The sequence below is a fragment of the Aspergillus niger genome, assembly GCF_000002855.4.
Source record: "Aspergillus niger supercontig An11".
In the NCBI taxonomy this organism is placed as follows: domain Eukaryota; kingdom Fungi; phylum Ascomycota; class Eurotiomycetes; order Eurotiales; family Aspergillaceae; genus Aspergillus; species Aspergillus niger.
This window is the reverse complement of record NT_166526.1, coordinates 1,425,863-1,438,404: the sequence shown is the minus strand read 5'-3', so window position 1 is coordinate 1,438,404 and position 12,542 is coordinate 1,425,863. Positions and strand designations below refer to the sequence as shown.

General features: G+C 47.7%; 5 protein-coding genes across 5 annotated transcripts; 3 read left to right on the top strand and 2 right to left on the bottom strand.

Moving 5' to 3' along the window:
- An11g05880 (uncharacterized protein) lies at window positions 1-364 on the bottom strand (the record flags this gene model as incomplete). The annotated part of the gene is made up of 1 exon (XM_059750303.1): window positions 1-364. A coding segment is annotated over one exon (364 nt), but the record flags the coding sequence as incomplete, so codon positions are not given.
- Window positions 365-1,864: 1,500 nt separating this feature from the next.
- An11g05870 (uncharacterized protein) lies at window positions 1,865-6,349 on the top strand (the record flags this gene model as incomplete). The annotated part of the gene is made up of 8 exons (XM_003188796.2): window positions 1,865-2,808; window positions 3,265-3,308; window positions 3,491-3,612; window positions 3,724-3,739; window positions 4,503-4,708; window positions 4,882-4,902; window positions 4,991-5,121; window positions 5,272-6,349. The coding sequence occupies 8 exons, from the start codon at window positions 1,865-1,867 to the stop codon at window positions 6,347-6,349; spliced, it is 2,562 nt and encodes an 853-aa protein (XP_003188844.2).
- A 490-nt stretch (window positions 6,350-6,839) lies between these two features.
- On the top strand, window positions 6,840-8,851 carry An11g05860 (uncharacterized protein; the record flags this gene model as incomplete). The annotated part of the gene is made up of 4 exons (XM_059750302.1): window positions 6,840-6,896; window positions 6,944-7,093; window positions 7,266-7,792; window positions 7,915-8,851. The coding sequence occupies 4 exons, from the start codon at window positions 6,840-6,842 to the stop codon at window positions 8,849-8,851; spliced, it is 1,671 nt and encodes a 556-aa protein (XP_059601625.1).
- Window positions 8,852-9,296: 445 nt separating this feature from the next.
- On the bottom strand, window positions 9,297-11,010 carry An11g05850 (uncharacterized protein; the record flags this gene model as incomplete). Its single annotated transcript, XM_059750301.1, has 5 exons — window positions 9,297-9,392; window positions 9,445-9,663; window positions 9,724-9,942; window positions 9,981-10,549; window positions 10,623-11,010. The coding sequence occupies 5 exons, from the start codon at window positions 11,008-11,010 to the stop codon at window positions 9,297-9,299; spliced, it is 1,491 nt and encodes a 496-aa protein (XP_059601624.1).
- A 496-nt stretch (window positions 11,011-11,506) lies between these two features.
- Window positions 11,507-12,431, top strand: An11g05840 (uncharacterized protein; the record flags this gene model as incomplete). Its single annotated transcript, XM_059750300.1, has 4 exons — window positions 11,507-11,814; window positions 11,872-11,979; window positions 12,044-12,188; window positions 12,264-12,431. 4 exons carry the CDS (start codon window positions 11,507-11,509, stop codon window positions 12,429-12,431), a joined length of 729 nt encoding a protein of 242 aa, XP_059601623.1.
- Between the last annotated feature and the right edge of the window lie 111 nt (window positions 12,432-12,542).

Below are 12,542 nucleotides of genomic sequence, written 5' to 3'. Positions count from 1 at the left end.
AGTCCATGACGATGAATTCGAGATAGCCTCCAGGGAAAGGCATCCATTCAGGCTGATTCTGGGTCTCATGATTATGATACCTTGGTCCATATCCGTGAGTAGACAAGAGTTGTGTGAGCTCAGCTTCATGGCAGAAGTCCTGTTCGGAAAACTCCAATATCTCCTTTGGATCGTCTAGATCACAGTCTTTTGGGTCAAGCTGATAGCGTATCTTGAGCAAGTATTTTTGGTCTAGTCTCTTGGCTATTGCTTGAACCTTGCGTTGACCCAGTTCTTCATCGTCCTCCTCGGTCAACTGCTTCACCACCTTGAAATCTTCCCCTGCGATATCGAAAACTCGGTCTCTAAAGCTGAAGCTCCACATCATTAAACCGCTGTATAATGCTGTACTAGCTGGAAGGATATGTAGTCCGGCTTTATGGTCAGTGATGGTAAACGCGTGGGACAAAGGATATGGGATTGGAGGATGGGAGTTGGAGATAAGGTGGTAAACAATCTTCGAATGTGAGTCACCACCCCCCTTCATTCACTATGACACTCCAACAAGGTCATTACCCGTACGTCATCATAGGTTGCTTCATACTTATATCGATTTTCATCATGCCACATGACATTATAAACATCCTTACATTACGTGACCGTAAGCTATACGCCCAATAAGCCTAGCTGGTCTTGTCTAGCTTCACTAATTTCGCGCTCTGCCAGCCTCCTTCATTGTACGCATACTATGTGTAATTTCCTACAGAGACTGCTTGACAGTCTATGATGTTAACCATGTTGATAATCTCCATCGCTGTCCGCATCTGTAATTGTTGGGGCTCAACCCTGTCATGGCCAATCCAATGATAGCAATCCCGCGATGGGGGATCGCACAAACGACAGTTACAACCGAGAAATAATATACAACATAGTACCGGGTGTAGTACTCTATAATACTAGCAGGTGATGATTTTGGGGAAGCCCATCTGAAGCTTGGAATACATTGGATCCAATCAGATCCTACGAAACTTACATTCAAAACTTCCTAATCTGAAGATTGAACTCCAGGCTCTGCTGTCAATCGAGGAAGACAAAAGCCAAACCAGTATGTACGAACGATCCTGATTTAGCAGATAAGGGAGTGACTGGATGTCCTCCAACAGCCAGGTCGAACTGAATTCGAAGTCACCTACCACTCCTTTTTATGTACTGCTAGTGAAATACACAAAGTCAAGAGTTTTGTATAATCCAGATACAACAGTAGAAGTAGCCATTTATTCACCAATCTAGGCTTCGAAATATTGCAAGATCCTGAGTGATGTGTCTTTGTAAGTTGTGGCAATTGCATGAGAGATATATTCACAAATACACAACGCTTCTGGCAGCCGTAGGATGAATATCTCATTTCGTAGTGAAGATAGGTGTGAATGACGGTACTGGCTGTGAATGTCTCACATTGTCCTCTTGAGGAGGTAGCATTATAAATTCCTTCAGAACAAGAGAACTTGCCTTCCTTTCGTTCTTAAGCAGTTTACTCTGAGAGGAACCAGCTTAGGTAGTGACTCTTATTTTTTGCGATTTGGAGGCTACCCCTCAAAGCGCATATCAGTTGGAACTCCCTGGCGGAGTCTACATGGTACACCAACTGATAGCAACAGCCAACCTTCCGAGGTCGAATAACAGAATACCAATACATTCTATCTTGGGTTGCACTAACATCACCACGCTACTGCCCTCTTATCATGCTCTATCCTTTATCCGGAGTGTGATTAAATAAAGTCATAAGGTCTTTGGATCCGGCCTTGCTGTCCGGCATATCTTGTGAAATTTGTGTTCCTTCCTTTGATCACCTTAAAGCGCATTGACATCAAGCTTTGCCGTGAAGATGTCCCAAATTTCTTTCGATCAATTCAAAACCGCCCTCGAAGCCGCGGTACAGCAGAAAAGCAGTAGCTATAAAAATGTCTACTCGCTCACTATGAGGTGGGAAAAGGACGACACAAATGCTGCCAGAGATACTGAGCATTTTCAAAGACTGCTAAAGGCTCTCGACGTTGCACCGGCTGAAGAGCTTGTAATTCAGTCTGGTGACCCTGTTTATAGCATTACCTTCAGCACGGCCTGGCTCAACCTTGTCGGGAAGGCTGCAGCTAAGCCAGAGCGCAATCTAGTCATATTTCATTATGCCGGTCACGGAACAACAAGAGCGGGAAGCTTTGTGTTCGCAGAGACAAGTGCCGGCACTAGAGTTATTAATGCGGACCGCTCGCTCATTCAGCCTGTTACAGGATCTGATTATCTCTCGGATTCAAACAATACTGACGTGTTAATTATTCTCGATTGTTGTTGCGCCCATATTGCTACTCGCGCGCCAGCTATTCAACGCAGGACTGTTGAGATCCTTGCCGCCACTAGTTGCGATACACCCAATGCGAGGTGCGGGCCAGAGAATACATTTAGTGCTAAGCTTGCCAATGAGATTGCTACAAGAAGAAGGCAAGGCCACAAGCGAGTAGACTTTGCAGATGTATTCCAGAGCCTTAAAGGCCAACGTGTGAATAAAGTCTGGCCTACTTATGCAATGATGGTTGGCATGTTTTCGGTGGGTCTTGCACTTAACGGGAATCTTACCGTTGATATAGCTTCTATGCCAGCAGACTACCGAGCTATACTGAGTGTGAATATCTCCAAAGACATCACACCTGACGAGCTGGTGGACCTTAGCAGATGGATCCGCCAGCTGCCACCGTTTGCGAGCGTCTTCATTGAGACTCTTTTAATTCAACCAACATATCACTCTCATTATGCTGGCAGTAATCCTGAATATTGGTAGGCCAAATGCAAGAATACAAGGGACAAAAGCGCAACGCTCAGGTCCATATCTGAGCCTCTTTTCATTATTTTCGATCGCCTACGGTATCTTTGTTGTCCCAGCCGAATCGCCAGCAGCTAATGCCCACCAATGAAGGTCTCACCAACGGAACATCCTCTCCTACCAATGTACGGTCAGGCGGTAACGTACAAGCTCAGGTAATTGGAAAATGGTAGTAAATAATAGTAGTCATTTATTTTTACGTGTCCGCCCGGCTGTTTTCTCTTGTCATTTTTTTTCTTCTGTTGCCATCGTCGTTTCAAGCGCAGAATACTAGTCTTTCCCTATGTCTAATATTGATTCGGCGTTCGTGTGCTTACTCGACGACGATGGCCAGCCTACAGACTGGAGTGCGAAGTCCGCTACTGTGGTTATTGCGAAGTGGTATATGCATTATCCCCTTATTAATCTAGTATGTTGGCGAATGCCTATCACTGGCGGCTCGGGTATTTAGAATGTATGTCCTGACTAATGCCATCGCGCTGTACTTGCACAGCAGCGGGGTCTGTTACACCAGAAGCATCCCGTCTGGAGCAACAGTCATCGGGCCGCGCTACACAACAGGAGAACCGGCCCGCAAAGAAATACTTAGCAGATTCCATGATTTGATGGTAGTGGATCTTTTAATACGGCTAGTAGTGAAAACTCTGGAAAAGTGCACTAGCACTGGTCATTTCGTTATTCTTCGTTTACTGGAGTCTAATTACAGATGGGTCTGCACTGTCTTTATTGTCAAGCAAATGCTAACTGATAACAACCTTGTAAGTATCAACATATGAACCTCGTAAAACTATCCGTCTCAAAATTCGAAAGCCCATGAATAGCGCCAAAATGTTGCACTGGGTTCCCTTGAAAATTCGACTTAAATCTAGAACAATAGCATGACTGGTGTGCGGTTAATATAGAGTAACTGATCGTCGTACTGCACTGTCGACTGCAACTTCTCAATCAGGTCCTAGACATACGCCTAACTTCCAAACCTCTCCAGAAGCTTCAAATCGAACGATGTAACGTAGCTAGGACATGCGCTCAGTAAAATAACAACCCGACCATGCTCTCCTCAGATATTCCAAGATGTAAATACGACAACCTCAGATCATATACGAAGACGGGGCCAAACTATACATTTCAACAGTGCGATTGAAATAATCAAGTCGATTGAAACCTCTATGCACACGAAAACAATAAGGCTCCAGGGTCGGGTACGAGCGAAGACCGACTAGACTGACATGCGCCACTCGTTATTTATTTAGGAAATGCCATGACAGGCTTTCCATCTCGACCTCTTTACATATGTGATTTAGGACCGGGACAGAATTTCGTTGACTTCACGCATCTCAGACGGTCGACGAATAAGCACATGAATACGGTGTGAAATAGTATTAATCAAATATGGAAGGACCCTGATTTTCCCCGTTCAGCCACGGCTTGGATTCGAACGGCTCGGCCCGCGGTGGGCTTATGCGTGGGGCAGCCCTGTGATCTGCAATTGTGTCTCCGGTTTCGGTTCCATTATGCGAAAGCAACAGTCAATGATTTATTAGATTGATTTTGCTCCTCCAATATACTAAGACCTGTGACACGCGTCTTTACGTACACGCTAGTATATTCAAACACATTAACATAAGAATATAATAAAATATTAATACAGACATAGTATCCCAACCACAAATCATCGCACGCGGTATCAAGCTCCGTATTTCACTCGCGCAGCTGCGCAAGCGTAAAACCCCTCCTCACTGGAAATGGACTAACATTTGTCTCTATCCTTGTAGGCGACTAGATACTTTACTAGAGCACGTTATTGGTAACGACACAGTCAACAGTCAAGAGCAGAGTTCACATGACCAAAATATAGTACGGGAATGACGTCGATCAAGATCATGTAGACTACTACATGATAGTGTGCATGCTGTGTTAGTGTAGGGACCGCTCCTTGGCGAAGCATCAGTTGCCCAATAGATATAATCGTGAGACAGGAGGCGAACATTCATAATAAGCTAATCAAAAACTATTGTAAGCGAGATTAGCAATCAAAACCTTCTAACGTAGTAAGGAAGAAGCGGAAGCAGCCGACAAGGCTGGGATCGTGGCTTCCCCTTAGCGCCTTGTCCACATTGGCTACTACTACCCCATAAGGCTAGACCCGCGCAAGAGAGCAGTCAGGGACCATTTGGCGCCATTTTAGGAAGTGAATGTAACGTTGCCCGCCGCGCCAAGCCTTGGCCGATGAAGGAGAGGCTTGGACGGTTCCTCGCTCCGCTCCGGTCGTTTGTTTAGACCCTCTTGGCGGGCAGGTGTGGCGCGCCATGTCACCTTGGCGGATGCGGGGACTCTCACCCCAATTCTAAGACCGAACCTGCGCTATCTACTGTTAGTTCGGACGGATGACTCGCTTGTAAGCCCTCGAGACCTAACAGTTGGTCTCGGCGGCAGGGGTCGGGAGATTACCTGCCTCGGACCCCTATTCCACTCCCTCGGCCCCCACACGTTTCTTACAAATATTCTCTCTTTGCCTGTCTGACTGCCACTAATAAGGAGAACTTCCCAGCATCTGGAAGGTCTGACTGCGCAAGGGAAAGCACAACACCCCTCTTTTTGGCTGCTCTATTCCAGTCCTTCAACTTCCGCTTTTGGCTTGGCTCGTCAGACCCTTCAGTCATGCATTTCCTCCGACCCAAATGGTTCATCGTACTCGGGTTCTTTGTCACTACCTCGCCTGCGGTTGAGGTTGACTTGGTCTTCCCTCGCAGCGACGCATCATACTCACCCGCCGAGTGGTTCCCATTCGTCTTTGCTGTGCAGAACACAGAAAAGGCAGAGCTTCTCAATCTCCAGGTGACCTGCAACATCCGCAAACGCAATGCCACCCTAAAAGATATTGATAACCAATTATACCTCAATCATGACTTCAGTTGGACGAACTGGTCGGGCAGCGCAGACCCTTACCTCGCCTACAACTACATCCACAACGACTTTAACACATCCAATCATTGGGTGCTTCTGTGCGTGCTTAGCTGGCAAAGCTGCGATGTGGAGGCGCTGACCCACGGTCCTTATGCAAATGGTGGAGTCTCCGACCACGAGTATCGGTGGACGATGGGCTTCCATATCGACAATTCCAGCCTCAAAGAAGTGGATCTTGTAGCAGCAACCGCCAATGACACCTGCCCTGGGAGCCAAAATGCCATCTCCATCAATGTGACAGACAGAGTAATGAACTCACCCCGGTATGGCAACACCGCACGCCGCGAAACGTGTGTTGTTACAACAAATACAACTGCCAGTCCTACGACATCTACCCCGGATCCCTGTCGCGTTGCGATAGACGAGGATACTGCTGAAAGCATGGCATCCGTTCAGCAGCAGCGCTTCTGCTATCTTCCGGTTCCTCCTGATAACTGTCCTACAGAGGAGAATGGTGCTACGCCATTGGCTGTACTTGGCGTAACTGGAATGTTAACGGCAATTGGAGCTCTGGGCTTTGCCGTCTTGTAGATAGACATTTATTGGTGTATAGCACGGACCAACATGCTTTACCTTTTTTCGAGCTTACGCCTATCATCATTTCAAGACCTGCGGAATAGGTAGTCGACAGCAAAGTTTTGGTCAAGCATGTATAATTCTGTTGAAACGTACCATCTCTGTACACAATCATTGAGGATCCGGCAGATCAACTGTAACAAAATATGTAACAATGTATCTGTTTAGGTGGTCGATTCATTTCTATTCAGTTCATATTCTTATCCTGCATTGAGCCCAATATGTAAGATGCTAGCTATTCAGGTCTTTCACTGTCTGAAGCAAAGGATAAGGCCCTGAATGCGTCAAATCTCCCAAGTATCGCAGCAATCACATATAAATCACGAAGCAACGCGTGCTACGACGTCGGAAAGTCGTCTTAGCATTCAGAATACGGATGATCCCTCGAAGGCCACGATCGCACTGGTAGTAGTGGTAATGGGCATGAGGTGTAAACGAAAACAGAATGGTTGGAGAATTAGCGTATACTACAGTCTTGGCCTCTGCCACACGCCAACTGTGGGTAAATTAAATTCCTCTTGGCTTCTGCCTCCCGCTACCTGGCTATAGTGTGGGCTGATATCACGGAGGCCGGCGCACATCGATCTCTCCCAATTTCTCTACTCCGATCCGTGCCTCACAAAATCAGTGCATCCTTTAGAGTTTATGGTCAATATAGAGACTCACAGCATACAGCACACGCGAGAGTTGACGCTGGAGGTGATAATATTGGTCCCTTCTTTGCCTGCCAAGCCCACTTAAGTGGGCTGGAACACTGCTGGACCCCCTTTCATCGACAAACGAGAATGTTGGAGGTTTCACATGTAGCGAGACACAGAACAGATGCTTTGCCGGCTGATGCATACAAACTCTTTCTCTTCTTTCTCATAAGACAGAATTCAATAATGACCTTGACGGTGTCGACATTGACTGGGAATATCCAGGGGCACCTGACCTCCCTGAAAACGACCCTGGCACGGAGGAAGACGGACCCAACTACCTGGCATTTCTTGTCGGTCTCAAAAACCTCCTGCCGGGAAAGTCTGTCTCCATTGCAGCACCGGCATCCTACTGGTACTTGAAGCAGTTCCCCATTAAAGATATGGCCAAAATCGTGGACTACATTGTCTATATGACTTATGATCTTCACGGACAGTGGGATGCGTATAACAGCAACTCACAGAAAGGCTGTGCTACGGGTAATTGTCTGCGCAGCCAAGTTAATCTGACGCAAACAAAACAGTCCTTGGCAATGATTACCAAATCAGGTGTCCCTGGCGCAAAGGTCATTGTCGGTGTGACAAGCTATGGTCGTTCCTTCAAGATGGCAGACCCAAATTGCTCGGGGACGGATTGTCTTTACACTTGCGACCGCTTACATTCTGACGCAAAAAAGGGCGAATGCACCAATACTGCTGGGTACCTTGCAGGTGCGGAAATTGACGATATCATGAAAGATTCCTCTCGGGTCGTCAAAAGCTATGTCGACACGACCAGCAATAGCGACATTCTTGTTTTTATGATAACGATGAGTGGGTCAGCTACACGAGCGCCGCAACAAAAAGGACGCGCACCACTCTGTATAGTGCCTGGGGCTTGGGGGGAACCTCTGACTGGGCCAGCGACCTGCAAACCTATCATGATGTTCCCAACCCGGCAAAAAGCTGGGCCAACTTCATCCAGCTCGCCAAAGCAGGGGAGGACCCGAAGACAGACCAGACGCGTAACGGAAACTGGACCTCGTATAATTGCGCTGACGATAATGTGGCAAATCTGTTTGATTTCACACCCTCACAACGTTGGAAGAATATGGACACTGATACGGCATGGGGTGACATTATCCGAATTTGGAATGACACCGATAGTCCACGGCATACTACTTTCATGGAATCTGTTGTAAGTACCACCCACTTTAAGGGTCAGGCTTGCGATGAAATGGAGTCAGGGAGCTGCAGTTCCATTGGTTGCGAAGACGGTGCAAATGGCAACCACTCTGGGCCCGCAGCCTTTTTCATATTGTACTCGATGGCCGAAATTCATAAGATGTACAAGAAATACTACGACGGCTTATTCATGTCTCTCAGTATTGTCGGTACGGCACTCGACGATATGGAGAACAAATTTGCGCCTATCCCGCCTGAAGAAGACGATACCTGGCTCAATATTCTCATCGACATGATCACACTTGGCTCCCTAGGAACTGCCGGGCCGTTGTTCAACACGATGTTGAAGGACCATGATTGGTTTGCAGGGAAGACTGGCAGTGCCCTGGACAACGCAAAGGATACCACTATGACCCTCGTAGGACAAGGTACAACTACCGCCAAGGATTTACTATCTCCGGGTAACGAAGGGGAATGGACACCTGAAAAACAGGATGAATTCTCAGCCTATATGGGGCAGGTCGTGTATGGCTGGTCCAATGTCACCTCCCGCGCGCTTTTTGAAGTAAGCGTCTTGATCTACACACAATGTTAGAGAATTAATTAAGCTAACGGCTGCGTGGGGGCTCCGTTCGGGTACACTAGTGTTACAATACGCCCCATGTGTTCCGCTTTCCGGTGGGTTAAGATCGCCCAACGGGTAGGTGCGAGCTAAAAGATCCATCCCCGTTGTCGTGCATATCCGGCTAAGATAAGATGAGATGCTAGAGGCCCACTAGTAGTGGATCTGCAGGGTCCTTTATCCAGATTAGTATGCGGATTAATGCACACATGACTAAATGGGGTTTATGCCGCTGTGTAAGCTAACATTGACAATCTCCGATCTCGCTAAGAATGTTTTCCATTACATTGGTTGCTCTAGTGACCATGTACCACACATCAACATAACGAGTCCGTCATGTTCGACTTTCTGTCTTCTGCGTTTCCATGTCTTTCTTTTCTTGCCAACAATAAATGGGCGATTCCTCCAGACTAATGCACTATCCATCAGAGGGATTAATTGCCGCTTTGAATCTACTCATCGGATCATACTGTCTCCTCAAAGCTTGCAGCTTAGCGAAATGGGGCCCCCAAATCTATAGTCGGAATGAGCAGCCGGTCGGATATCCATAATATCATCTATCTTACCTTTTCCGCGTCATGGAAGACTTCAAAACCATTAGGCAGGTAATTCAGATCCGCGTCTTCCCCCAAGACTGTGGATCCTGCCTTGATAGCGAGTTCTCGTGCAAGGTTCTCCTGCTCACGCCCCGCATCAGAGGGGCAGCCAGTCCCCAGGAGCAAGATATGCTTGGTGCCTGGAGGTCGTGGCCAGGCGCAGCTCGATACTCCCCCGCCAGGGTCGCGCTTGTCTAGTCAGTATGGTATACTGATGTTCCAGCGAGGTTATCAGATTCTTCAACTTACCGAACTCAACGGCTCGAAGATGAGATAAGTGCAGTCACCGAGCGACTCGTCCAGTTTTCCGATATTCTCAGACCACTGGACAGCATTGATAATGGTCTCCTTTGAAATTTCTTGCAGAAGCAACGGCGACCAGAACTGCTTCATGGTGCCTTTGACAATATGTGCCTTGTCTGGTCTGATAGTTAGCATCCATTGACCAGTACTTGCAAGGGTGTAAACCTGCCCTGTAGATCCACAACACCAGACAAGGTCGTTACCTTGGTTTGATCAATAGATCCGGGAATGTTTAATGCCCATTGGAAGTTGGTCCGACCATGCGCTTCTCCGCAGGCATCAAAGGCATGAAGTACCAGCATATCTGAAGCGGCTCCAATGGACTCTAGCAGCCGCTTCCTTACGACGTACAAAAACATTGTGATCTTTGGGTCGAGAGGCTGGTTGACAAAGTTTGCCATCCCATTTGCAACCACCTCGAGCTGCTCCCTCGGTATCAGGATTGGGCCAGCCCAGATATTCTGCGGATAAGGGAACACTCGCAGCACGACCTCGACGAGGACTACACCTTGGGTGTTAGGAACCATACATTTAGTATCGCATCGAAACCTTTTGGATTGCCTACCCCCAAAGCCACCTCCCCCACCACGGAGTGCCCACAGAAGATCCGGCTCGCCAGAGGCCCAAACAACCGAGCCATCGTATTTCACAACTTTCGCATCTAGCATGTTCGCTGGGTCTGAGATACACCCGTACTCTCTGGAAAGCCACGAAACGCCACCAGTGATGATAGTGCCTGCGATGCCCACGCAAGGGGTACGCGCTCCCACGACTTCGTTCATATTCTGTCAGTGTCCGGCCACGAAACACGTACATCGCGGAAAGATTGAAGTATTATTTCTTACTTCCATAATTTGGTGCAACATCGCCCAGCTTCCGGTAGACATCCGACCATGTCTGTCCAGCTCCGATCGTGGCGAGTTCCGAATGTCTGTCAAAGTGAAAGCCATCGAACGCCGACATGTTCACCAGCACATCCTTTGCGGATGCGGACATGAAACCATGTCCATAGATAGCAAAGTCCAACTTTGTGAAATAGAGGTGGGCGATTGTCTTACTCAAGGAGTCGATAGATGTGGGTCGGAGTACAATGCGAGGTTTCAGTTGTTTTTGGGCAGCCCAGGTCTGAATGCTCGAATGGTAAGTCGGGGAAGTAGGACGAATTATCTCGTCCGAGCGCAGAAGTGACTCCAGGATGCTGAACTGGTCTTCTGCAGTATAGGACTCAGCCATGTTTCGGTTGTGTTGAGTCACGACCAGTTGGTGAGTAGTGTTGAACCTATACGAACGGAACCATCTCATTCTGGATACGAACCACAATGTGACGGTTATATATCTATGGTAACCCCGCAGCCGAAAGAACATTGTTCCTTGAACTTGCATCATATGACAGCGCTCATAGTTTATGTAATCTTACGTTTCAGGACTTGCAAGGACTGGCTTGTTCGACCATGCGCTGTCCTTCGACGTAACTTAACCTACAGTCTCTAGTGGAAATCAGAGATTCGTGGAATGCCGACTGTATGGGGAAGGTGGGACCGGCAGATTAGTGATTAGTTACCCTTCCAGTTCGGAAGGCCGGACAGCAGCGCAATAACCCGTTGGCGACTGGGCAAAACATTTCGCTGTGGATCATATTTATCCTCCTGGGAATTGCGATAGAATTGATTCCCATAATTCTTTGAATATATTTCACCGATCGAGCTTCCCACAGCAGACACCTGACAAGATGTCAAACATTCTCGTTACTGGCAGTTCCCGTGGGCTAGGATTAGAGTTAGTGAGGCAGTTAGCTGCCCGCGCCAGCCTCGAAGGAGGACTAGTTATCGCAACGGCGCGAAAATGCAGTCCAGAACTCATGCAATTAATCACGCATTCTGATGGATGCGTCGTGTTTGTCGCTTTGGATATATCTGACGCGTCAAGAATTGCCGAATCGGCTGAGGAAGTCAGATCAGCCTTGAACCAGCAAAGCCTAGACATGTTGATCAATTGCGCTGGCGTCCATAGTGAGACGCATGGAAAATTAGCGCTAATGTAAGCCTGATGACCTTTGTTCCGTGGGTGTACTTCAAGCTGACACCAAACCGAAAGGTCGGACCTCGAATACCAATTGTCGGTGAATGTGACTGGAACGCATAACGTTCTTCGCCACTATCTTCCACTCATGCAGAGCAGCAATGTCAAGAAAATCATCAATATGTGAGTATCATGCCAGAGGCCTGAACCTCATTCCCTAGCGGACACTCATAATTCAAAACCACAGTTCGAGCGCATATGGTTCAATGACCAGTGCACGTGCAGTATCATACGCTCCTTGCCCAGCCTACAAGATCAGCATAGCAGCACTGAACGCTTTAACCGTCCAGTATGCGTTGTCCTACGAAGAGGAAGGATTTATCTTCCTCTCAGTAAGTCCCGGCGTATGTTACTACTCCCCGATCTACTGAAAGGCCAATGCCGGAGAAGCTAATAGGTCACCTCAGTGGCTACAAAGCGACATGGGTGGTAAAAATGCCGACCTGACCGTGCCACAGGGTGCTGAAGCAGTCTTGAGCATTTCCCTGTCCGCCGAACGTACGGACAATGGTCGGTTCAAGAATATCAGCGTCCCAGGGTGGGAGGCTTATGATGGCCAGGATGTACCCTGGTAGTCCAATATGGCCAATTCTTTTTCTTGTGTATGACTAGTATTATATCAATATAGAATAGACCAGAACTCAGATTTTCGCGCAACTACACTTTCTCGGATCGAACTTGGCTAA